The 25,882-nt window shown below is 35.8% G+C and overlaps 5 protein-coding genes across 5 annotated transcripts; 1 reads left to right on the top strand and 4 right to left on the bottom strand.

The window, feature by feature from the left end:
- Positions 1-731: 731 nt before the first annotated feature.
- LOC109076181 (C-X-C motif chemokine 11-6) lies at positions 732-1,648 on the bottom strand. The gene is made up of 4 exons (XM_019091975.2): positions 1,538-1,648; positions 1,294-1,420; positions 1,100-1,186; positions 732-973 (listed from the first exon to the last, which is right to left on the bottom strand). The coding sequence occupies exons 1-4, from the start codon at positions 1,593-1,595 to the stop codon at positions 961-963; spliced, it is 285 nt and encodes a 94-aa protein (XP_018947520.1). The 5' UTR covers positions 1,596-1,648; the 3' UTR covers positions 732-960.
- Positions 1,649-3,664: 2,016 nt separating this feature from the next.
- LOC109076183 (C-X-C motif chemokine 11-1-like) lies at positions 3,665-4,512 on the bottom strand. Its single transcript, XM_019091976.2, has 4 exons — positions 4,386-4,512; positions 4,154-4,280; positions 3,977-4,069; positions 3,665-3,863 (listed from the first exon to the last, which is right to left on the bottom strand). The coding sequence occupies exons 1-4, from the start codon at positions 4,441-4,443 to the stop codon at positions 3,851-3,853; spliced, it is 291 nt and encodes a 96-aa protein (XP_018947521.1). The 5' UTR covers positions 4,444-4,512; the 3' UTR covers positions 3,665-3,850.
- Positions 4,513-6,626: 2,114 nt separating this feature from the next.
- LOC109084082 (C-X-C motif chemokine 10-like) lies at positions 6,627-8,169 on the bottom strand. The gene is made up of 4 exons (XM_019098792.2): positions 8,016-8,169; positions 7,404-7,530; positions 7,154-7,258; positions 6,627-7,035 (listed from the first exon to the last, which is right to left on the bottom strand). The coding sequence occupies exons 1-4, from the start codon at positions 8,080-8,082 to the stop codon at positions 6,960-6,962; spliced, it is 375 nt and encodes a 124-aa protein (XP_018954337.1). The 5' UTR covers positions 8,083-8,169; the 3' UTR covers positions 6,627-6,959.
- A 5,744-nt stretch (positions 8,170-13,913) lies between these two features.
- LOC122145147 (RUN and FYVE domain-containing protein 1-like) lies at positions 13,914-16,574 on the top strand. Its single transcript, XM_042757362.1, has 6 exons — positions 13,914-14,727; positions 15,172-15,298; positions 15,395-15,471; positions 15,564-15,588; positions 15,689-15,766; positions 16,381-16,574. Exons 1-6 carry the CDS (start codon positions 14,591-14,593, stop codon positions 16,522-16,524), a joined length of 588 nt encoding a protein of 195 aa, XP_042613296.1. The 5' UTR covers positions 13,914-14,590; the 3' UTR covers positions 16,525-16,574.
- A 2,366-nt stretch (positions 16,575-18,940) lies between these two features.
- LOC109067286 (G-rich sequence factor 1-like) lies at positions 18,941-25,406 on the bottom strand. Its single transcript, XM_042757354.1, has 9 exons — positions 25,046-25,406; positions 24,808-24,949; positions 23,632-23,787; positions 23,414-23,548; positions 23,187-23,325; positions 19,697-19,815; positions 19,527-19,612; positions 19,233-19,368; positions 18,941-19,118 (listed from the first exon to the last, which is right to left on the bottom strand). Exons 1-9 carry the CDS (start codon positions 25,259-25,261, stop codon positions 19,063-19,065), a joined length of 1,185 nt encoding a protein of 394 aa, XP_042613288.1. The 5' UTR covers positions 25,262-25,406; the 3' UTR covers positions 18,941-19,062.
- Positions 25,407-25,882: the final 476 nt, after the last annotated feature.

Below are 25,882 nucleotides of genomic sequence, written 5' to 3' on the forward strand. Positions count from 1 at the left end.
AAAGTGCATGATGCACTATGAAATAAAATTCACAGTGAACAGCATTAAATATAAAAACAAATGTCTTATCTTGTCTGTGCACTTTTTATTGCCTAAGTGGGTAGCAGTAAGGTGGGAGTTAATCAAAAATGCATGCGATAATTGAAGCAAGTTAGACTATAAATATGTGGCTGGGTTACAGCTTCCCCTTAAAGCGCTTGTCTTTTTCTCCTTTTCCATCTCTCAATCCTATTCTGCTCACAGGTGATTGGAGATGAGTGGATAGTGCGTACCTCCCACTTTATTGCCGTTTGCAAAATCACTTCTGTTTTGCTTTTCAAATTAAAAAATGGTTTCAGTTTAATATGTTGCAGGCTAATTTTTTTTTGGTAATAAATAATTGATAATAAATTAAATCGATGATAATAAATAATCAAATGATTTTGGGCTTGTTTTTGAAATTGTTGTTGCTTATTTGTCTTTGCCAGAGTTGGCAACAGTGCATGAATTGTCATTATTAGGAACCTCGGTCTAGCAATGTTCAGGTCTGTTCTGCTAAAAATATTTGAATTATCTTTCACAAGCATTATCATGAAGTTTGTCTGAACTCTGAATGCTAGAGTAGGGCAACTGCCATAAATTGCCTTATTTAAACGCTCCCCCTGACAAAGACCATTCATTTATGGAAGAATAATTTTTTTTATTTGATAGTGGACACAGATGGACAATAAATAAATAATAAACATCATAAGTGGATTGTATAACAGCAACAACAGTGTTTATTAGTTTTATGAACATAAAACAAGAATATACACAAAATGATCTTTTTTTTATTTTATTTGTATTTTTTTATAATTATTTCACAGTCAGTTGCAAAAGTTAAAATCCAGAAAATATTTACACTACTCTGATTTCATGAGCATCAGCATGTTCTTCAGTGGCATTATAACACAGCAGCTAATCCGGAATCATACTGTGCATCTACTGGTGGGCACTGTAAAGATCAGAAATAGATCAGTTAATTAAATATTATTTTAAATATTATATATTATTTAAAAAATATATATATAATTATTCATTTAAGAAATTGCCAATAGGACAACAAAAAAGTTACACTCACATCTTTTCAAGAGCCCTCTTGATTAAATTCTGGGTGAATTTAGACTCTGGATTCATGCATTTCCGCTCTGCGCTCTTAAGAGTGACACTGGAAATAAAAAGGAAAGATGAGCTGAAGGTGTTCACGAGTGTTAAGATAACAGCATGATCATTTTTGTGTAAATATCAGTATAAAACCATTGTTTTTGTCCTTACATAATCTCCTGTTTTCCACAAGATGGACTTGGAGGGATGATTTCAAACTTCTCAACGTTCTTCAGTAAAACCACATCCACTCCTTTGTCAGCACAGAAGCACCTGCCTTTGTGAAACTTGTTCTGCCCTGGAATAAAGAAGATCATTTATTAGCTGTAGAACTGCATGGTAATAAACTAAAATGTATAAGAGATACAGTTATATAATTAATATTAAATTATAGGTCTTAATAGGCGACACTCACCTTGTACTTCTGTTGCAAGCAGACAGGCAAGAAAAACAAAAACTGTGGCAGTCTTCATTCTTTTTTAAAGTGTTGATGATTGTCTAAGACTGTTATTACCAGAGATGTTCAGCGGCAGTACTTATATAGCCGTCAGAAGATCAGGGATTTACAGCATGCTCACAGTTCCCAGTTTCAGTTTCACAAGCACAACGGTTTTGATTTCCCATTTCTTTGAAATGCTTTGACTTTGTTGTTTAGTGTAATGATTATGCTCGCCAGTGAAAAAAAATTGTTATTTGTTTTACTGCAATTTTGAAAATTCTTTCGAACATTCAAGATAAATGCCCAAGATAAATTTAGGGAATCAAATGTAACATCTCTGCACAAGTGCTAAAGCATCCAATATACTGACAATCATGCTTAATTCGAAATTATAATTAATCATGTTTAATTATAAATCAGACCAATTAACAGCAAACAATTAAAAGTTTTCAACTCCATGTGCATAAATTATTAAAATGTTTCAATTGTGATAATAAACTCAAAAATGTGGATTATGAAATTAACCATATTGTGATGATGAAAATCAGTGACATCACGTCAAACATTAAGCACACTTCCGTGTTTTTTTTTTTTTTTTTTTTTTTTTCAGTTTTCACTACCTCTGTATCTGAAATAGAGTCTTAAAAAGAAGCTCACACTTATGAGGGGGAAAAACATTTTGCGAACTCATGCTGAGACTGATGTCCTGAACGAAAGGTTAACTTGGATGTTTTTTGTTGCATTTCTAATACAGAAGCTGAAGACCAACACACAAATAAACATTTTTGTGAACATGTAGTTTAAGTGTATGTGTACGTCTAGCATTATATTTACACTAGTGCTGATTGATAAACTTTACGTTTATATAACATCATCTACATGCTGTTTAGTATGGTTAACATATATATATATATATATATATAAAACTCTGCTTACATCATTCATACTGTATACTCCATCAACTTTGTTGGTTACTCTTATGACATAAATAGCCCTTTTATACTTTTTTTTTTTACCTTCTACTGTGCTGTTTTTAATGGGTTTTCTAAACATTTCAACTCTCGTTTGGCAAATTGTACAAATTCATACAGTTTTGCCAAATTTGCCATCAGTTTTCCATTTTGTTAAGGCTGTGTCTTAAAGTCTGCGTGAAATGGATATTGTGATAATTTTTCTTCCATATTGTTATGTGTAATGGCTTCTCACTTGCAGTTAGCCAAGGGATACTTTTCGGATTCAAATTAGACCAATATACATTTTCATGTAACTGATTTAAAAAAGTCATGACCAGTCTTAAATTACAAAATTGTATGACTAAATAGCTCATGAACTCCGTGTATTTAAGACATTGTGTGACGTTAAAAGAAGTTGAACTTTTAAAAACAGTTTTGCTTTTTTTTTTCATGATTCATCATGTGTTTTAAAAGTGTGTTCTGTGTGAACGAGACCCTGTAGGTCCTAAATCTGGATGGTCTGGATCGTCTTCTGTGAGTGGCAGGTCATATTGTGGTTTCCCTGTGACTGGTGAATGTGCTCCCACAGACTCAAGTGAAACTTCTGCACAGTGCTGTCATCATCCTCTTACTAACTATGTACCATGAGAAATTTTATATTTCTGTGTTCACCTTTGCTTTGTGGTCTTGAGATATTCTCCTTTACATCAGTATTGTTTGTTGTTTTGTTTTGTATTGTGTTTTGTTGTGTTAACTTTGGTTTTATATACATATGACTTTTTATCGTACTTATATTCTTACTATTTTTTAAAATAAAGCTAAATTCAAGATTATTTCAGTTATGTGTAAATCACATATGGTTTTTACATATTGAAGTAACCGAGTATTTCCAGGTGTTACATAATATGAAAAAAAAGACAAAAAAAAAAAAAAAAAGAGGAATTGGCTGCTGCTGACCAGACAATGGCTTTGTGTCTCCATGTGTTCTTTCCTGATCTTCTTTTTACTTTTCGCACACAATGAGGCATGTAACATAACTAATATTTCTTCAGGAACCCATAACAATGACCATGAACGTAAAAAAAATGATGAAACCTTTACTTAGATTACAAAGATTTTTTTTTACTTTTTTGATTTTATTTTATTCTTTCAGATGAAATTAGAAGAAAGTTAAAAACTTTTTTTTAATTAAATTATTTTTTTTATATTGTTTAATTTTAATATATAAAATACTGTATTGTAATACATGAAAGAATCAGTAAAGCTTTTTAATGACAGAGTCCACAGTGGCCACAAGCTTCACGCTTGAAATCACAGTTGAACCACTTCACACATTTTACTGAGCAGTCCTAAAAAGAATAAACATAAATAAAAATTACTCCATTATCATTTCTTTTATTTTTAACATATGAATGAAGCTCAGGTCTTCAATATCATTTGTAATGTCATTGATAAGACTCACATGCTCTTTTTTGTAATCCTCTTAATGATATTCTGGGTAAACAATGACTCTGGGTTTAAGCATCTTCGTCCTACACCATTCTTCATCGTCACACTGTTCGGACACATCACCATGTTATTTAAAGAGAAAATAGATTGATAATGTCTTAAATTCAGTTCTAAATAATCATGTACTTACACAACTTCCAAATGTGCACAGGTTGGGCTAACAGGGTGAATTTCAACTTTCTCTATCAGCTTTGGCATCACCATTTTGAGACCGGCACCACGACATAAACATCTTTGGATTCCAATCCCGGGCTTCCCTGGAGGATGATAGAAATAAATGATGGAAATGATTACTTTGAAACAACAAAGCAACAGAATGTGCTGAGTAAGTGAAATATATATATAAAGTAAAACAATCTTACCTTCAGTAGCAACAATAGCCAAACTGACAAAAACAAGTAGAGTGGCCACAGTCTTCATTTTTCAGTCTCTTGATGTTCTTCACCTTAAGCCACTTGACTGACTAAATGTGAGTAAATGAGCTCACTGGCATCTTTTTATACACATCACAGAGATATTCAGGGATTTCCCTGTCTGATGCTCTAGTGGTGGATAAAATCTGACTGAGTTCCAGTTACTCTTTCTATATCTTACCCAGTTTCTAGGAAATAAACAGTAACAACAGTGAAGCTTTCATCCTTTTATTTGGGTTTTAAGTGCTGTGTCATGAGGTTTGTGTCACACACACAGGTATACAATATTACATTTATGTCAAGTCAGATAGAAAATGTAAAATACTATAAGAGAATCATATATAATAAGTAAAATAATATGAGAGATGTAATAATTGTAAAAAGAAACAAAGTGGATTTTGATAAGCTCAGATTGTGTATTATTGTCTTTATAAATAGGCTACTATACACACACACACACACACACACACACACACACACACACACACACACACACACACACACACATATATATAATTGTTAAATAAATAATTAAATAATAATAAAGTTAAATAAATAGTTTTGTTCATTAATTACGCCATATAAATTACCCTCAGTTCGCTCAGTGCTCGGTCTATTGTGTATGTTATGAGTGTTTGCCTTCTGTGAATTATATCCTGTATGGATTATCATTTTGTTTTATTTAAAGTAGTGCTGCATTTTTGGTCCGCTTTGCCTCTTCTTCCTTGCTCTGCCTAAAATACCTTAAAAATGGATATAGCAGAAGTCAGACTTCCCTCAAAGACCAGCCCGGGGCGTTCTCACTCCCAACTCCTCATATATTGACACTTTGTCAGGATCTCTCTGCTTTTTTCGATGTACAGGGTACTTAATTGATTTCAGTTGTTTGCATTATGTGTCAGATCATGACGCGTTATTCTTTGCATATGTGAAATTATACATTTTATTTAAAAAATAAATCAGTATAAAAAATGTGAAGTCTGTAAATATTTATACTTCCATAGGTATTGGAGCACCTAACCCCGCTCATACCCTAAACCTACCCACAAAATCATAGGGATATATTGTATAAATATTTATTTACAGGTATTTATTAATACTCCAATATTTAATGTCATCATGGTCATATCCCATGCACTTCACATTTGTTTGATGCCAGAGGTTCCTTATTGAAAGCAATGGAGCACCCTGCATGTTGAGAAATTACGTTAAAGGGGTACCCTGAGCATTAAAAATGTTGCTGAGAGATCCTGACCAAGTGCCAGTATATGACGTGTTGATAGTGAGAATGTGTTGAACTCAAACCCTCTCTGGATAACTGCCTCTGCTAAGCTACCTGGGGATGGCTATCAAGGGAATTTTTGTGAGTATGTGGACTAGGTGCTGCTGCAGTACGGGTCCCCCTTTACAATGGGTGAAAGGGACTTTATAACAAACCTGGAACCTAAGCCCATGCAGGCCACTGACCCAGAGCCCATCCAGCCCCTCACCAGGCCCACTAATATGACGGATCTAGAACCTGAGCCTTGGAGTCAGAACTCCATCTCTTCAGTGTCCCCCTCTCCCTTCTCCTCCAGTTTCTGGTCCATCTCTGGTTCTTCGTACACCTCTGAAAGACCCCCTCCACCCCCACCTCACATATGACACATGGATGTGCCATCCTGGAGGAGCTTGACTACCTCTGCAACCTGATTGGGTTGCAGGTAGCATCTGATGTAAACGTGTGCCATTAGTTTGGTTTGGTTTCAACTGGTTTTCTCTGAGTTAAAATTACATACTGTGTTACACGACTATAGTGGCCTTTTGTGCTTTCACTTTCTGACAACTATGGTCTTTTTTCATAAATGCATACTTTGTGTGAAGAGCAGGATAAGAATTTCTAAGAAGGATAAAGATAAGAAGGTCTTTTCCGCAGAAGCTGAATATTCTGCCAGAAAAGTTCAGCTGTTGAATGCACTACTCAGCAATGGGTTAAATTCACATGCAATTTCTTCATTGTATGAGTATAAGCATGACAAAAACTGTATTTTTGTAATGCATTTTTCAGTTAATTGAAATCTTTATCAGTAGACAGCAATAGACTATACTGCAAAATGAGAGGACTTTAAATTGTAAAACAAACAAAAAAATGTTTTGTTATAGTAGTTATTGGGAGACTGAACAGACAAGGTCCATTGTGATTCATCCTTGTGTAATCAAAACATTTATTGTTTCATACTAATAGTCTTCAGTAAACAAAACACCAAATTAGCATGCATTATTTTTATTTCATGGCTACATCACACACAGATTTCATCTGGATTAGAAAGGTTTGTATAAAAATTATTTAGTAAAAGTTAAAAGTGTGTTCAGCTCAAAACTTTATCAATGTGCTCATCATTCTTGATAGAACAGAACATTCACTGGCATGAATCAAAACAAGCCTGTATTAGTTATAGTTTCATCAGAGAAATGTTTAAAATCACAAAGAATATATTTATGGCTAAATGGCTTTGAAATCTTGTGTATTATAACAGAGTAACTTCAATTATCATCATTTTTGTCAGGCCTCTTAATCTTCTCTTTTCTTCCTCTGTTCCTTTGCTTTTTGCTTTGCCTCCTAGACACAATGGCACAGAATTTAAGTCTCACAACATAATACATAAGCATATACATTATAATTGGTTGTTATACATTCAGTAAGTAGTAGAGTAACAGTGATGTATACTGTATCTCACCCTTTGCCCTTCAGTAATCTCTGTCCTTGTCTCTTATTTGGATCCAAACACACCTTTCTGTTAGCCTCCTTTCCTTTACCCTTTCCTTTTCCAGTCACAGTCAATCTAAGATCAGCAAATGCAATCATTTCACTGCAGTTGCACTTGAGGACTTACAATTGTAAATTACAATGTGCATTAATTATATTGCAAAAATGAATCTCTAGAAGAAATAAAGGTGTATAAATATTATCATGTAATGCAGACTTACATAATCTCCGTCTTTGAGCAAGAGGGACTTGGTGGGAACAATTCAGCTGCATGAATCCATCTGGGCTTCACTGTTATCAGCAGTCTGCCTCTGCATAAACAGCGTTGTGATAGCCCCCCTGCTTGCCCTAAACACAGTTATGATAAGTTTAAGGACTTATGTACACAGCAGATCCAGAGCAGGAAAACTATTGTTCCAAGCCGGCGATCATGATAGGATTGACAGAAAATAAACCTCATTCCAAAACACGCAAGCACACAAATTAAGAGATATTTGTTATGATGCATATTGTGTGTTTAACAGAAACACTTAACAGAACCTCAACAAACATGCTATCTGGTGGCTTTAGAATACTTAATTCTGATTGGACAATCACTGCATTCTGTGGTCAAATATTTTTGTGTAATAACTGATAAAATGATGAACTATTTTTCAATAAAGACAGCTGTAGATTATCCATTACGGTCCATTTAAAGTTTAGAAATGTCATATTTTGATTCATATATGTTCATATAGTTTCATTTATGAAACATGAACTTTTTGGAACATGATCTTTTAAGTTTTGTGTATATATGATGCAAATGTAATGAAAGACAATAGGTTTCAGCTCACCTGCAGAGTGTGTAGGAGTCACTCCTAACCACAGAGCACACAGCAGTGTGAGAACAGCCTGATTCATGATTCACGTCAGCTCCAGAAAAATGTTTCCTTCTTATACGGTCCGTTTCTTATAAAGCACAGACTTACTTTCATTTTCCAATCTTCCAATGAAATGCTCTCAACAACACATTCCTCATCCTTGAGGATAAAGTTGCTTGGACAGAACAGAAATTATAACTTTTTTGGAAAGTCTAGATATCTGCATTTAAAAGTCCCTAAAGACTATGCAGAGAGAAAGACAGCACAAAGAACACAATATTAATTAATCATTATTATTAATATTATTTTCTTTTGCTTTAAGCAAGAAGAAAGAATACATTTTTTTATTTTTTTTTTTGCCAGTCAGAATAAAGTTTTTTATCATTTATAAGTGACTTGTATAAACAAGGTCTTAGTACTAGTAAAACATTAACGTTTACCAAACTCAAACGAATGATAAAAAAAAAAAAGAATTCTGAGCATATTTGGTTACTTAGTTTGTTTGCCTTTTGAGAAGAGAAAAATTCTTTCCATACAGGAATGTATTTAATTGGGTTGAATTTAACTTGTCTATACAGAGGACTTATGTTTTATTGGTCCTATGTACAAATGTTTTTAGTAAAACCTGATATTATTATTGGTGTCTGTGTTACAGATACGACTGATCATATCATGTGGCATGTTATGTGAAGGAAGTGATCAGGGGTCAGTTGCATAAACTTAGCCTCTGTGTTAAGACGGTGTCTTAAGAACTAGTCTGACCAGCTAGCAATTAGCCAAGCGGTAATCAGTCTCTTTTTTTGGATTCAGTGTAGACTAATATATGCTTTCATGTAATATAATTAAATACAAATGACCATTCTTAAAGAAAAGAATTAAATGACTAACTTGTAAGACTAGTCTAAACCTTTTATGCAACTGGCACCAGAAAAAAGAAAGAAAGAAAAAAACAATTAAATTAATAAATAGACTGGAAATGCGGCTAAAATTACTAGAAATATAAAAGATGCCTTTTCTTTTCAATTGATCATTGTATGGCGATCCTTCATTTATCATTATCAAAATTTAGTTCAAGATAAAAAAAATTCAGTCTTAAAGGGTTAATTCACCCAAAAATAAAATTATATCATGAATTAATAAATTATATCATTAATGACTCACCCTCATGTCGGTCCTTTATCATTATCCCCGTTAAGAACCTCCGTTCATCTTCGGAACACAGTTTAAGATATTTTAGATTTAGTCCGAGAGCTTTCTGACCCTCCATTGAAAATGTATGTACGGTATACTGTCCACGTCCAGAAAGGTAATAAAAACATCATTAGAGTAGTCCATGTGACATCAGAGGGTCCGTTAGAATTTGTTGAAGCATCGAAAATACATTTTGGTCCAAAAATAACAAAAACTACGACTTTAGTCAGCATTTTCTTCTCTTCCGGGTCTGTTGTGAGTGCGTTCATGACGCTGCTGACGTGTTTTCTGGTGCGCCCAATAACAAAGACAACACGTCGTACGTCAGCAGCATCACTGCAGTGTTGTCCGAAGGAATAACTGCTGTCTGGCAATCCCCCAGAAAAGAAATATCTTCAGACATCACGGAACTTAAAACTGACTGTTACACAATTCTTCTTTAAGCAATGGCTACCTGCATAATCCAAAGATTACAGAGAAAAAGAAAACCCAAATATTTTATTTTTCTCTGTAAATAATTTAGGTGGCCAATGCTTAAAGAACATGTAAGAACTGGCCACCTGCATTATCCAAAGGTTATGAAAAAAAAAAAACCCAAATGAAGGGGAGAGTCTAAATATAATTTTTATTTTATTATTTATTTATTTATTTATTTCCACAATTTCACACATTGCATTTGTAGCTACATGTTGGGAGTAGCATATTACAAAGTGACAAGTTACAAAATGTATTAATTTTTTTTAGCAGCCAAGGACTACTACTATAGTACACACCACGGTTCAAAGTAACCTACCTAACCTACCATATGACCCCTTTAATAATAATTAAAGGCTTCAAGTTTCAAAGAAAGTTGTAAAAACATTATTTTTGCTTGAGCTGTATTGTTATAGTTTTATAAATTACAAACTATAAAGAAAGAATTGTCTAATTTGAGAACCAATATTATCCATCTTCCCCTTATTTGAGGTCATTGATTCAATGATATCTCCTTTAAATTTATTAAGTAAAATAGCGACACCTGCAGACTGTTGGGAGGCATGACAGAAATAACATATAACCCCATTGTGCTTTCCAAAACTTCACATCATCGTCCACCGAATGAGTCTCTTGTAAAAAAATTAAATCAGCATTTTTCGTCTACTGAATAAAAAGATTGATTTCCTCTTGGTGCTATCGCGAATACCTCTTACATTCAAAGATATTATTTTTAAGGAACTAAAAAGGAAGTCTGTCATAATACAAAAAAAAGAAAAATAATGAACTGGATGTCTGTCAAAGCTATAAGAACTAAGTTAGTTAAAGAACAAGAAAAAGAAGACCTGAGATAGAAAATATAAAGGATTAGCTTACAGCTAAGTAGAAAACTCTGAACATGAGTACCTCAATAAACTCCTTAACATTCTTATTTTAACTATTGGAGTGAACATATTGCTCTTTTAACTGTCTACCAAAAGAGCTAATTTACCTATAATCGTGTGACATCGTTAACTTGAAAATTTTACCTGACATTAAGGGAAGTTTAACAAGTTATGCGGTGTGTCTCACACCGTTAATGATGACAGCAGACCCCTGCCATTTCGTTTTCTTTCCGTCAGCACGCGCTTTCTGAACAAGAGGCCAGAGTTTATTTCTGCATTGTCTCTCCAGTTGGGTTAAATCTTCTGTCATTTGAAGATTCTTTCTCTTCATGACATCAGCGTTGAAAGAAGCTCTCCATAGTCTGAATCTGAAGGTGCGCATGGTGAACTGAATGATGATTGGACGTGTGCTTTTATCCTCTCTCGGGCGTCCAACCCTGTGCACAGTGTCCCACCATGAACCCAAGCTTGCTCTTTTCCTCTGGAATGATTTCCGCAATAATCTCCAGCACCTCCTTCCTCACATCCTCGTTGCTGCTCTCTGGAAGATTCAGAAGACGAAGATTCCATCTCCTACTGTACCGCTCCGACTCTTCTTGTATCTCCCTCAGGATAGTCATCTGGTCACACACTTTTTTACTGCATCCTCAGTACCTTTACACTGAATCTCCAGCCCTTTCACATTTTCTTGCACTTTAGCAATCTCAGCTGTATTTTTCATGACCATTTCTTCAAACTTCAAAAAACGGTCGTTTAAGCCCTTAATAGCTTTTAGGATGTCAGCATTTGAAACTGCTTCTTATTCTTTAGTACAGACTTTCTTAGGATTTGGGCTTTTTGTGGGAGTATCAGGAAGAGGTGCACATAAACCCTAGAATGAACTTTCAGCATCTATGTCCATTAACAAGCCTTCCTTTCTCACCTTTTAGCATCTCTCTTTGTCATCGTTGCACACTTGTCATGGCTAATTAGCAAAACTTTAGCTTACAACACACTGCGCACGTGTCCTCGTTTAGCAAGACTTTGGTTAATAAGCAAAGGGCCTTTTATTCGAGTGAAATAACTTACTGGATGCAAGAGCAACGATCCACTTCTTCATTTGTCGATAATACAGTCTTAAAAATTCAATCTAAATCATTAGTACTCGATCAGAGTCTCAGAGCCCAGAATAAGACATCTGCACCGGTCGCCATCTTGGACCAACCTGTTGACACCTTGCTTTTCAGAGAGATGAGCCTTGTTAAAATCGACCTGTTTCAGAAGGCGGGGCATAAAGGAGAAACAATAATGTACAGTATGTGGAAAATAATGTTTTTTTTTTTCCTTTAAACCGCATAAACACACATATATATATATTTATTTTTTTTTTTTTTTTTATAAAAAAAAATTTTTTTTCATACATGGGCACCTACAACCAAATAAATTCCTTGTACATCTATATTAACGCATGACAAATGGGCCTGATGTTCTACCAGTAAACATTTAGATATACTTATAGATCTAGACAAGTTACTAACAGGACATTTAACCAAAATGCTGCTGATGGCACTCTCTTGTGGTGCATCTACATATTTGTAAAAATGAACTAAGGCAGTCCTTAAACCCCCCATTCTGCACAATTTGTATGTCTCTGTACACAAAATGTGCGGAGTGGGGGAGGATTAAGAACCACTGAACTAAGGTCAATTTATTTAGATGTTTATGGGAAGTTAGCACATAATTTAAGATATGGTATGGAATTATACTGTGTTGGTAAGGTTTGTGTATTTTAAATTAAAAAATAAATAAAAATAAAAATCTCTTGTGGTGCATATTTGTCCACTGTTTAGTAGACAGTTAAACAAAGTGAGAAAGTGAAAAGTGCATTTAAGGGATTCTTATGAGAAATAAAAGAGTAAGGCTCACAAGTATACAAATATGTGTGTACAGGTGCATCTCAATAAATTGAATGTTGTGGAAAAGTTCATTTATTTCAGTAACTCAACTCAAATTGTGAAACTTGTGTATTAAATAAATGCAATGCACACAGACTGAAGTAGTTTAAGTCTTTGGGTATTTTAAGTGTGATGATTTTGGCCCACATCTCAACAAATTAGAATATGGTGACATGCCAATCTGCTAATCAACTCAAAACACCTGCAAAGGTTTCCTGAGCCTTCAGAATAGTCTCTCAGTTTGGTTCACTAGGCTACACAATCATGGAGAAGACTGCTGATCTGACAGTTGTCAAGAAGACAATCATCGACACCCTTCACAAGAAGAAGCTGGCTGTTCACAGAGTGCTGTATCCAAACATGTTAACAGAAAGTTGAATGGAAGAAAAAAGTGTGGAAGAAAAGGATGCACAACCAACCGAGAGAACCGCAACCTTATAAGGATAGTCAAGCAAAATCGATTCAAGAATTTGAGTGAACGTCACAAGGAATGGACTGAGGCTGGGGTCAAGGCATACAGACGTGTCAAGGAATTTGGCTACAGTTGTCATGTTCCTCTTGTTAAGCCACTGCTGAGGTGTCTTACCTGGGCTAAGGAGAAGAAGAACTGGACTGTTGCCCAGTGGTCCAAAGTCCTCTTTTCAGATGAGAGCAAGTTTTGTATTTCATTTGGAAACCAAGGTCTTAGAGTCTGGAGGAAGGGTGGGGAAGCTCATAGCCCAAGTTGCTTGAAGTCCAGTGTTAAGTTTCCACAGTCTGTGATGATTTGGTGTGCAATGTCATCTGCTGGTGTTGGTCCATTGGGTTTTTTGAAAACCAAAGTAACTGCACCCATTTACCAAGAAATTTTGGAGTTCAAGCTTCCTTCTGCTGACCAGCTTTTTGAAGATGCTGATTTCATTTTCCAGCAGGATTTGGCACCTGCCCACACTGCCAAAAGCACCAAAAGTTGGTTAAATGACCATGGTGTTGGTGTGCTTGACTGGCTAGCAAACTCACCAGACCTGAACCCCAGAGAGAATCTGTGAGGTATTGTCAAGAGGAAAATGACAAACAAGAGACCAAAAAATGCAGATGAGCTGATGGCCACTGTCAAAGAAACCTGGGCTTCCATACCACCTCAGCAGTGCCACAAACTGATCACCTCCATGCCACGCCGAATTGAGGCAGTAATTAAAGCAAAAGGAGCCCCTACCAAGTATTGAGTACATGTACAGTAAATGAACATACTTTCCAGAAGGCCAACAATTCACTAAAAAAGTTTTTTTTTATTGGTCTTATGAAGTATTCTAATTTGTTGAGATAGGCCACTTGAGTGACAGGTGGATTGCCGCTGCTGGGCGTGGTTTCAGCAACCAGCTCCCGCCTCTTTGGCCATTTCACTAGAAGGGTTTTTCTCAAAGCTGGTGCATTATAAAAACCATAACCAAGTTCAGTACAGCACGGGGAAACATTCCTAACAAAAATGTACAATCATTTTATACTCTATATAAAAGTATGCAATGCAACACCATATTATTCGGTTAATTTTGGTTAATCTCTCATAGTTCTTAGACATGAATATTTGACCAACCTGCTTAAGTTTCAGGATGCACAAGCTAACAAACTGAGTGTGTTTATTGCAGGCATATTCAGGAGGTTATGTTGAGTGCAAGGTTGAGTGCAAGATTGCGTGCCTGAATTATTTTACAGCTTATTGTAAACTTAATTGAAATCTTAATTTGATGCAGCGGTAGTCGATACCAAATGTTAAAGCTTTGGAAAGATATTTGTGACACCAAGCTTTACGGATTTTGCAAAAAGTCTGGATGATGAAATTGTGAACGGACTTAAGTGTATGTAGACATAATTTAGATGTGAAATGTAGTACAAACATGGCTTAATAAAAAAAAAAAATTAAATAAATCAGACACTTGTCAGACTACTTTGCCTTCTTGAGCTTTCACAGTTTCTGCTCTAGCCACATGCTTCCTCCTGTCCTTCCTTTGTTCTTCTTTATGCTTTTATTATTCAATTCATCTTCATTTCCCATGGCTTTTAGTTTTCATTTCACCTCATTAAGTTAATGTGGCCCAAATTCAGATGTAAGAAGGCGGAGCGAGAGCGGGACTTGGCTGATGAGGCCAACCGACTCTTCAAGCAGGAGTTTGGAGACAAGATTGAGAGTCTGCAAGAAGAGGTGGAACAGTTACAGAGACAGAGGTGCTGAGATTAATTACTGTTGTCAATTGATGTTACAACTACTAGTTAACCAATACATTTTGTTTCAGTGAAGCAGATGTTATACATATATTATTATTTAGTGGTAACATTTTATATATATGAACGAACAATGAATCATCCAGGTTAATGTTAGTGTGCATATACACTACTCTTCAAAAGTGTGGGTTCAGGAAGTAATTGTTTTTAAGAAATTAATACTTTTATTCATCAGGGATGCATTAAATATTTGATTCCATTTTGTCTCTATTGTTGACTATTTTTTTTAAATTTAATTTTAAACTTTTTTTGAACCCTGACTAAAGCACAAAAGTAAGTTGTCATGGTGATTGAATTAGATGATTGCACAGTCACATTGTGAAAATGACAAACACAGTTTAATTAAAGTTTTATGTTGTAAAGCCCTTGTCTTTCTTTATTTGATAGATGGCTTTTGGAACAAGAGCTCAGGAAATGGAGACAGCAACATCCTGGAGGTCAAATGTCTGAAGCTCTTCTAGAAAACACGCCGCCTCAGAGAGACATGAGACAGCATGTGGAGGACATTAGAAGGGTGAGACCTGCTTTCCACTCTATAGTGTTATTCATTTGCTATCTTTATATGTGGAGTGTGCTGTTCCCTGAAATTCAGGATTGTGTTTTTATGTAGGAGTTAGAGTCTGTCAAAAAAGAAAACGATACATTGCGTACTGCGCTTGAGGAAAAGTCAAGTCTAAGTTCCAGTTCGTAAGTCTATCTTAAATGCTGGACCAGTTACGTACAACTCTATTTATCTACTGCAGTGTTATTAAAATTAAACTAAAACTTTTTTTTCTCAGGACGCTGTCACATGAAAATGAACAGGTACTCTTTAATTTATCAGTGATTCTTTTTTTTTTAATCAGAGAGGTTCCCAGCAATTATTTCATTTTTTATATTCATACATCTCTCTCTTATTTGATAGGACCAGTCTCTTTGTAAAGACGTTGACCCTTCAGTCTGCCCAATGTGTGAAAACCAAGACTCTCTGACTACACCCAAGGTACCAAAGCAAAGCCATCCAACATTTAAGCAACAATAAAACTAAATCCTCAGTAAACTAATCACTGCTTTTTAAATTATTAAACCACACTACCGTTCAAAAGTTTGAGGTTTGTAACATTTGTTACAAACGATTGTTTCAAATAAATGCTGTTCCTATTAACTCTGTTCATCAAAAAATCCTGAAAAATGGTACCACAGTTTACACAAAAATATTAAGCTCATTTGTTTTCAACACTGATAATAATAATAAATGTTTCTTGAGCAGCAAATCAGCATATTAGAATGATTTCTGAAGGATCATGTGACACTGAAGACTGGTGTAATGGAATAAATTACTTTAAAATATATTTAAATGGCAAAGTTTACATTTAAGTTGTAACATTTCACAATATTACTTCATTCATTTTTAATCAAATAAATGCACATACATTACAAATACAAAAACCTTTGAATGGTACTGTATATATTCTTTCTTATGATCACATGTTTTTCCTCAGCGACTAAAGTACTGCATACAGTACGGAACATGATCTTTAGCAATAGAACTATGGAGTAGAACGCTTTTACAAGTGCATTAGAGGTGTGTATAGACTGTCTTTTTAACCATTTCAGAGGCAATGCAAGAACTGCAGTGGCGTGTTCTGTGAGAACTGCATGGCAAATGAACTCCCTCTGCCCTCCTCCATCAACCCTGAACACCTGTGTGACGCCTGCTACTCTCAGTTAATGCAGCAGTATGCGTCCTCCCCATCCTGAGGGGGCGCTCATCTCTAAGCACAGACTATACTGGCAGTAGCTTCAACGGGTTATCCGTGAAAAATTACACATCACATTTTCATCAGTCAGTATTAGGCATCTCAGTTTAGCAACATATCTGTTATTTTGTTAGTGTACAACATTTGCCAAAAAGGGATAATTTTTACAAGCTCTTTGTTGGAAATGCTTTAAAGATTTTCATGATTTCATATAATTCTTGAGGATGAGTGAAGCTGTCCACCAAGTGGATTTATGAGGTTCTAGTACTTGAATTGTATCAGTGCCATTCAATATTGCAAGCAGGATGATACAATAACATAAGTCACCTATTAATAATATATATATATATATATATATATATATATATATATATATATATATATATATAGGTGGATCTCAATAAATTAGAATGTCATGGAAAAGTTCATTTATTTCAGTAATTCAACTCAAATTGTGAAACTAATGTATTAAATAAATTCAATGCACACAGACTGAAGTAATTTAAGTCTTTGGTCCGTTTAATTGTGATGATTTTGGTTCAGATTTAACAAAAACCCACCAATTCACTATCTCAACAAATTATAATACTTCATAAGACCAATAAAAAAAAACATTTTTAGTGAGTTGTTGGCCTTCTGGAAAGTATGTTCATTTACTGTACATGTACTCAATACTTGGTAGGGGCTCCTTTTGCTTTAATTACTGCCTCAATTCGGCGTGGCATGGAGGTGATCAGTTTTGTGGCACTGCTGAGGTGGTATGGAAGACCAGGTTTCTTTGACAGTGGCCTTCAGCTCATCTGTATTTTTTGGTCTCTTGTTTCTCATTTTCTTCTTGACAATACCCCACAGATTCTCTCTGGGGTTCAGGTCTGGTGAGTTTGCTGGCCAGTCAAGCACAACAACACCATGGGCATTTAAACCAACTTTTGGTGATTTTGGCAGTGTGGGCAGGTGCCAAATCCTGCTGGAAAATGAAATCAGCATCTTCAAAAAGCTGGTCAGCAGGAGGAAGCATGAAGTGCTCCAAAATGTCTTGGTAAATGGGTGCAGTTACTTTGGTTTTCAAAAAACACAATGGACCAACACCAGCAGATGACGTTGCACCCCAAATCATCACAGACTGAGAAAACTTAACACTGGACTTCAAGCAACTTGGGCTATGAGCTTCTCCACTCTTCCTCCAGACTCTAGGACCTTGGTTTCCAAATGAAATACAAAACTTGCTCTCATCCGAAAAGAGGACTTTGGACCACTGGGCAACAGTCCAGTTCTTCTCCTTAGCCCAGGTAAGATGCCTCAGGATTGGCTTTACAAGAGGAATATGACAACTGTAGCCAAATTCCTTGTCACGTCCGTGTGTGGTGGCTCTTGATGCCTTGACCCCAGCCTCAGTACATTCCTTGTGAAGTTAATTCAAATTCTTGAATCGATTTTGCTTGACAATCCTGAAAAGGCTGCAGTTCTCTCGGTTGGTTGTGCATCTTTTTCTTCCACACTTTTTCCTTCCACTCAACCTTCTGTTAACATGCTTGGATACAGCACTCTGTGAACAGCCAGCTTCTTTGGCAATGAATGTTTGTGGCTTACCCTCCTTGTGAAGGGTGTCAATGATTGTCTTTTTGACAACTGTCAGATCAGCAGTCTTCTCCATGATTGTGTAGCCTAGTGAACCAAACTGAGAGACTATTCTGAAGGCTCAGGAAACCTTTGCGGGTGTTTTGAGTTGATTAGCTGATTGGCATGTCACCATATTCTAATTTGTTGAGATGAATTGGTGGGTTCATGTTAAATGTGAGCCAAAATCATCACAATTAAAATAACCAAAGACTTAAACTCCTTCAGTCTGTGTGCATTGAATTTACTGTGTGCATTGAGTTGAATTACTGAAATAAATGAACTTTTCCACAACATTCCAATTTATTGAGATGCACCTTTATATAAAAAAAGACTGTAGAAAGGATAGTGTCAACTTTTTGAAAACTATGGCATTAAACAAGGCACATACATTTACAAAAGTCATAAATTGTGCAAAAAAAAAAGTATGTAAAGAGATTAAAAAAGTAGTTTTATGCCTGTGTAATAATGTATTTTATTCTTATTAGCTTAACAATAAAATTTTATTCTAATTTGGATTTCTCAGTTTAAGTCATTTTATACATGCATGAGCAATCATTTATGGCAAAATTAAAGCTTGGTGGAAGACAGGAATTGCTTGGCGTGTCTGGGTGCTACAGAGATAAACAGCACTTATATCTAACTGTATCTGAATCAAGGCTTTCCCAAAGTTACAAGTAAAACAATGCAATAGTTACTTTTTTATAAACTTTGCACACTTCCTCTACACATAACTGTTTTGTTGACATTGCGTTGATCTGAAATCAGAAATGAATATCCAAAAAGAAAACACAACAGGCTATATTTGTAAAGTTGTCTTTTAATGTTGGTTCTGTGTATTATTGTAATATACACTGAATTACTTTCATTCAATAGACTGGATTGCAATGCATTAAGACAGTTAAAATAATTTACTTTCAACTTATTGTTCCTCCCTTGATGTTGATGAATTCAGGAACAACTTAATATATCGCTTCACTGGACAATGGGAAAAAACAAACAAACAAACAAAAAAGCAAGATTAATCATCATGTTTGTATTTAACATTTTGGACCACATTTGGGTTATTTCAGATGAACACATATTGCTTACTTATATACTCTCTGTCTTTGGACATGGCTAAAACGGCATCTTGATGTGTTCTGAAGTAGGCATCTGCCTCACCAGTGGGTCGTCCGTCTGGACCGTACTCTACAAGAACCTTCACCAGTCTGATGGGAGCGAAAAACTGGAACAGAAATTCAGTGTAGATTATATACTGGGCAAGATCAATTGAGGTCTTATTAAGGAGTTATTCCACTCCTCTTGACCACCTCACGGACAGCGAAGCACACAAACAATAAAAAATCATGCTGTAAATAGAATAAATTCAACATAAATCTTTACCTTTACAATGTCCTCTCCTGTGGCTTCATATGGCAGACCTCTCATGTGAATGAGGTTATCTGTTGTTGATATAGAGCTACTGCTTGCTGTCCACAAAAATACAGATGTTCAGGACTGCACACAGTATTAATATTTCAAGCCAGGTTGTAAAGGAATGCTGTAATAAACACCTGTTTTCATTGTCCGTGGCGTGTCCTCAGCTCCTGGTGTGAAAGCTGACGTCTCATTTCGCCTTCTTCCATACTGGACTTGGATCTCATTTTTCCTGCTGGGGAAAATCTCAATATACCTGCATGTGAGAAAAAATAAAAAAAACTTTATGAACATAAACATCTGAAATGAGCACATACTTCATTTGAAATCTTTTGGCATTTAATCAGGGACAGGTGATGTAACTAAAATAACTAAGAGATACCACCATAATTCCCTAGTTGATTGACTTGCATTAAGATTATCTAATTAATATTAAAATGTTAAAGGGATACTCCACCCCAAAATGAAAATTTTGTCATTAATCACTTACCCCCATGTCATTCCGAACCCGTAAAAGCTCCGTTCATCTTCGGAACACAATTTAAGATATTTTGGATGAAAACCTGGAGGCCTGTGACTGTCCCATAGACTGCCAAGTAAATAACAGTTCAAGGTCCATAAAAGGTATGAAAGTCGTCGTCAGAATACTCCATCTGCCATCAGACGTGCAATCTGGGTTATATGAAGGGACGGGAACACTTTTTGTAAGTGAAGAAAACTAAAATAATGACTTTATTCAATAATTCCTTTGTCAACGGTCTCCTCTGTGTCTCTCCATATCACTGTATGCTGCATATGCTCTTCTGTGTCATCCGCGCCACAAGGATGCGCTGTTTTATTTCAAATCAAAGCTAAATACACGTAGAAAACTTATTTACCCGGCAGTCTATGGGACAGTCTCAAGTCTCCAGGTTTTCATCCAAAATATCTTAAATTGTGTTCCGAAGACGAATGGAGCTTTTACGGGTTTGGAATGACATGGAGGTAAGTGATTAATGACAAAATTTTCATTTTGGGGTGGAGTAACCCTTTAAATGTATAAAATCAGGCACATGATATATGAACAAACACCTCTGTAAAAAGCTTCAGAAGGGAATACAAATGGGAATAAGTTTGGTGTAAGTGCTACTGAAGTGGAGAATGTGAATGGAAAAAAATATTTTGAGAAAACAGCCTTTAAAGGTATGTAATGTAATTGAAATCTATACATGCAAATAGACGAATTGCAATAAAATAAGCACGTAAATGTTTTCACAAGTCTGAAACAACACATGATGAAAGGCATTATGGAAGTTCCTTAAAAAATAAAAATAACGGTGGTTTCAAACGAAAAACTAAAACAGCGTTCGTAAATAAAAAAAATTAAGAGTACAAGAATAAAGTCGTAACAATTTTAGAATAAAGTCAAAATTACAAGAATAAAGTCATAGCAATACAAAAATAAAGTTGAAATACTTTGAGAATAAAGTCAGGATTACGATATTTGAATTTGAAAGCTAAGCTGTGTTATTTAAAGCAACAAAGCGCAAAGCTTAGCGATTAGTATTGGGTGGATGCGCGCTACAAATAATTAATGGATTTGAAGACGTGAAATCTCCAATCATTTATTATACCGTTAATAAAACAGCTTGTGAACAGTCACTTAAAGGGATAGTTCACCCAAAAATGAAAATTATGTCATTAATGACTCACCCTCATGTCGTTCCAAACCCGTGAGACCTCCGTTCATCTTCGGAACACAGTTTAAGATATTTTAGATTTAGTCCGAGAGCTTTCTGTCCCTCCATTGAGAATGTATGTACGGTATACTGTCCACGTCCAGAAAGGTAATAAGAACATCATCAAAGTAGTCCATGTGACATCAGAGGGTCCGTTAGAATTTTTTGAAGCATCGAAAATACATTTTGGTCCAAAAATATCAAAAACTACGACTTTATTCAGCATTGACTTCTCTCCCGGGTCTGTTATGAGCGCGTTCACAACACTGCAGTGTAGTGATATCTTGGTTCGCGAACGAATCACTCGATGTAACCGGATCTTCTTGAACCAGTTCACCAAATCGAACTGAATCGTTTGAAACAGTTCGCGTCAACAATAAGCATTAATCCACAAATGACTTAAGTTGTTAGCTTTTTTAACATGGCTGACACTCCCTCTGAGTTCAAATAAACCAATATCCCGGAGTAATTCATTTACTCAAACATTGACTGAACTGCTGTGTTGAAACAACACCGAGCCGAGCCAGATAACGAACGAAACATTGACTCGTTCTCGAGTCAAGAACCGTTTCTGTCGGACGCGTCCGGTTCGAGAACCGAGGAGCTGATGATACTGCGCATGGGTGATTCAGACTGACATACAGCGCGTCTGAACTGAACTGGTTCTTTTTGGTGATTGATTCTGAACCGAGTCTGTGCTAATGTTATGAGCGCGGGTAAACCGAAGGCTTGAATCAAGGGCAATCATCGCCAATGAAGTCATTACGTCGAGCGCAAAAGAACTGGTGAAGCGTTTTCGGCAACCGGTTTATTGAATCAAACTGTCCGAAAGAACCGGTTCGCGGAGAAGAACAGAACTTTCCATCACTACCGGTGATCCGAAAACCGATGCAACCGGTTCTTGACTCGAGAACGAGTCAATGTTTCGTTCGTTATCTGGCTCTGTAAGCATTTCAGTCAGTGTACTGTTTGAGTAAATGAATTACTCCGGGATATTGGTTTATTTGAACTCAGAGGGAGTTTCACCCATGTTAAAAAAGTTAACAGCTTAAGTCATTTGTGGATTAATGCTTATTGTTGACGCGAACCGTTTCAAACGATTCAGTTCGATTTGGTGAACTGGTTCAAGAAGATCTGGTTACATCGAGTGATTCGTTCGCGAACCGGATATCACTAAACTGCAGTGTTGTGAACGCGCTCATAACAGACCCGGGAGAGAAGTCAATGCTGAATAAAGTCGTAGTTTTTTTGATATTTTTGGACCAAAATGTATTTTCGATGCTTCAAAAAATTCTAACAGACCCTCTGATGTCACATGGACTACTTTGAAGATGTTTTTATTACCTTTCTGGACGTGGACAGTATACCGTACATACATTCTCAATGGAGGGACAGAAAGCTCTCGGACTAAATCTAAAATATCTTAAACTGTGTTCCGAAGATGAACGGAGGTCTCACGGGTTTGGAACGACATGAGGGTGAGTCATTAATGACAATTTTAATTTTTGGGTGAACTATCCCTTTAACGTTGTTTACCTCAGAAAAGACAACAATATAACTTAAGTTACCGAGTTGGAGCCCACTTCAACCTTTAGAACGTTTTATTGTTGTTTTTAATTGAATACATATGAAGAATGGTTGGACACTGCATAATTTTTGCGGGGTAGGTGGTGAAATTTTCACATTAATTAACGTTATTCACACAATATACTGGCCTTGCTATGACTTTATTCTCAAAATATAATGACTTTAATCTTGTATTGGTACGACTTTGTGTTTTGACTTTATTCTCATACTATGACTTTAATTCTCAAAATATTATGGCTGTCGTAAAAAAACATACATGTTCCAGAAAAAAAAAAAAAAAAACATTTCTTTTGTGTCAAGTATTACTTGATGAAATACCAACCTGTTTCCCATGACTTCTCTGTCTTTCTTTAGGGCCTTTTCAGCCATTTCCTTAGTGGCGAAATGCACGTAGGCATCGCCTGAGTTTCTTCCTCTCTTGTCCAGGACTATTGTAACTCCATCTTCCACAATCTCCAGCCCTGTTTTGAGAATTTTAAAACACACAACTGAAACATGTGGCTTTTATCAGTGCAATGCCATTCAAATGTCCATTTTAAAGGATCTCACCAGAGAAAAACTGAATGATGTCTTTCTCCGTGCAGCTGAAGGGAAGTCCTCTGAGTCGCACCACTTCATCTGACTCTGTAAACTGCTGTGTAGCCTTTAATATGGCTTCAGCATCTTTCTTTGTTACCTCATACACTGAAACACATGACACCAGTGTTCACTAAAAATGAGCTCTGTGAAAAACTTTGGCAGGTGATAAACACAAAAACAGTGCTTACCTTCAACAAAGCGCTGTCCCAGGTAATGCTTGTGCAGATCCAATGCTTTGCAAACGTCCTCCTCGTGCTCCAGCTCAATAAACGCCTTTCCCGTCGCCCTTCCGTTCCTGTTGTGAATTATATGGATTCCCTCAACTCCACCTCGGATCCTACAATCTACAAGAATCAAATATATGAATAAAATGTGTACTTCACATCATGAGCAGATCATATCAGAACATCTTCAGGAGCTGGAAATTCAGACATGTGGTTATTGTTGATGGACCCCTATAAAGTATCATATTTGATAAAATCATTTCTAAGGCCTCTGAATAATCAGCATTATAGAAACTTTGCTGTAAAATCTGCTACATGCTTTCTGCCAATGATTGAAAGTTTTTAACTTTTTGAATCAAGTAAAATGCCTTTTAGTACAATTCTAAAAACGTCCCCTGTCTGTTTGTGGTACATGTGTTTTCCTGAAGAAATATTTAATGATTTTTACAGAATAAAGTAAATGTATATGTAATAACTTTTATATTATAATTTCAAGGTGAACATTTTCCTCAACTGAAGTAACTTTGATTATCCATATAAACATTATTATTTTGAAAAACCATATTCAGATCTGAATATCAAGTATGATACATCAGGCTTTTAAACATTTAGCACTGGACTACATGCTTTGCCTCCCAAAATGAACGCTACAGAGCTTTGATAACAAAACTAAGCGTTGACACATATCATCTTACTATGACATTATTAAGAGATACATGTTGACAACTTATATTTACATGCATTTAGTCTAATAATCCATTAACGTGTGCTATTATAATTACTAGCTACTGCCATAAAAAAATGGCACCAAATTAAATACTTTCGCTTAGTTTGAGACTCTTAGCAAAAATAAATAAAACTGAAGTGTTTTATGAGTGTGAGCTCTATATCCTCATATATTCCTATATCATGGGTCATACAAGCCTGATGTATCAAATATGATACAAAACATAATAAACATGCAAACTTTTTTTAAAGGTATTCTTTTATATTTTATGTAAAGGTTCAATAAACTCTCCCAAAAGTTCGTTTTTTTATGACTATTATTTCATATATCAGGCTATGCATTTTAAAATATCTTGACTCGGCTTGATCAAGTAACGTTAGGTGAGGCTTGTCTGCAAAAAGACTTCTGAGTACCAGAAAAGAAGTTCATTAAGTCCTCTGCAGTACATGACCAAGGAAAACCCCTGGCCTGGATGATGAACACTTCCTTTGCTTGGGGCTCTTCACACGGGGTGTATTCTGGTAACGGAGGGTACTCATCTTCTTTAGATGGTGTCTAAAACATTAAAAGAATAGCGTCAGACGAAAACAACTAACAGTTAAACAACGTACTGTGTCTGGAACAGTCTTTTCTGGAAAAAGGTAACGTTACTTCAGTAAATAGTCTTCGCTGATATATTGTCCATGGATGCCGGACTTCGCGGTCTGCTAAACATCTCGCTGACCACGAATGAACATCTCGACCTCGTGCTACTGTAAACTGCGCAGTTTTAATCTGATTCCGAGCATCCACGCATGGAAACTGCTGCCGCCTCCTGATACAGCGAACAAGAGACAACAAGAGCGCGCTCCTCCTGAACGCACACATCCTGCACTGTACAAAACTCGCGAGGACACCTAAAGTATTGAGACAGCTTTAAGTTAACACGGCATGTTTCGCCTCAGTTGCCCCAAAAATCACGTTGACCTGCGGCATCAGAGGACAACATGACGCGAACAACACGCGCCCTTTGCCTTGACACATCTTTCAAAATAATAGTTCCTTGTAGTTCAAACCGCAAAACACCTTGCTTGATTGGGAAGCAAATTATTACAATATTTTCTGAAATTTATTTACTTTTTATTAAGATGAAGAATGTTTTGTCTATAAACTATTAAGGCAGAATTAGATATTGTAAATGTTGTTTGTAAAATTATTATTTTTTTCATTATCATTGTAATAAATGTAAAAAAAAATAAAACAAATCATAATGTTATTTGGCAAATATATATTTTATAATAAGTTAACAGTTAAAAGTTATTGTCTTCTGCCAGTTATTAGATACTAAGAACATTTTTATTTAAAATAAGCATTTTCATTCAAAATTAGTTCTATAGCCCATTTACATTACTTTAATTAATTTAGCCGACGCTTTTATCCAAAGCCACTTTGAGGAGTTGAGGAACACGCGATTCATCATAAAGAGGCAAATAAACACAGGAAGTGCTC

This window comes from Cyprinus carpio, chromosome A5 (genome assembly GCF_018340385.1).
Source record: "Cyprinus carpio isolate SPL01 chromosome A5, ASM1834038v1, whole genome shotgun sequence".
NCBI classification, from domain to species: domain Eukaryota; kingdom Metazoa; phylum Chordata; class Actinopteri; order Cypriniformes; family Cyprinidae; genus Cyprinus; species Cyprinus carpio.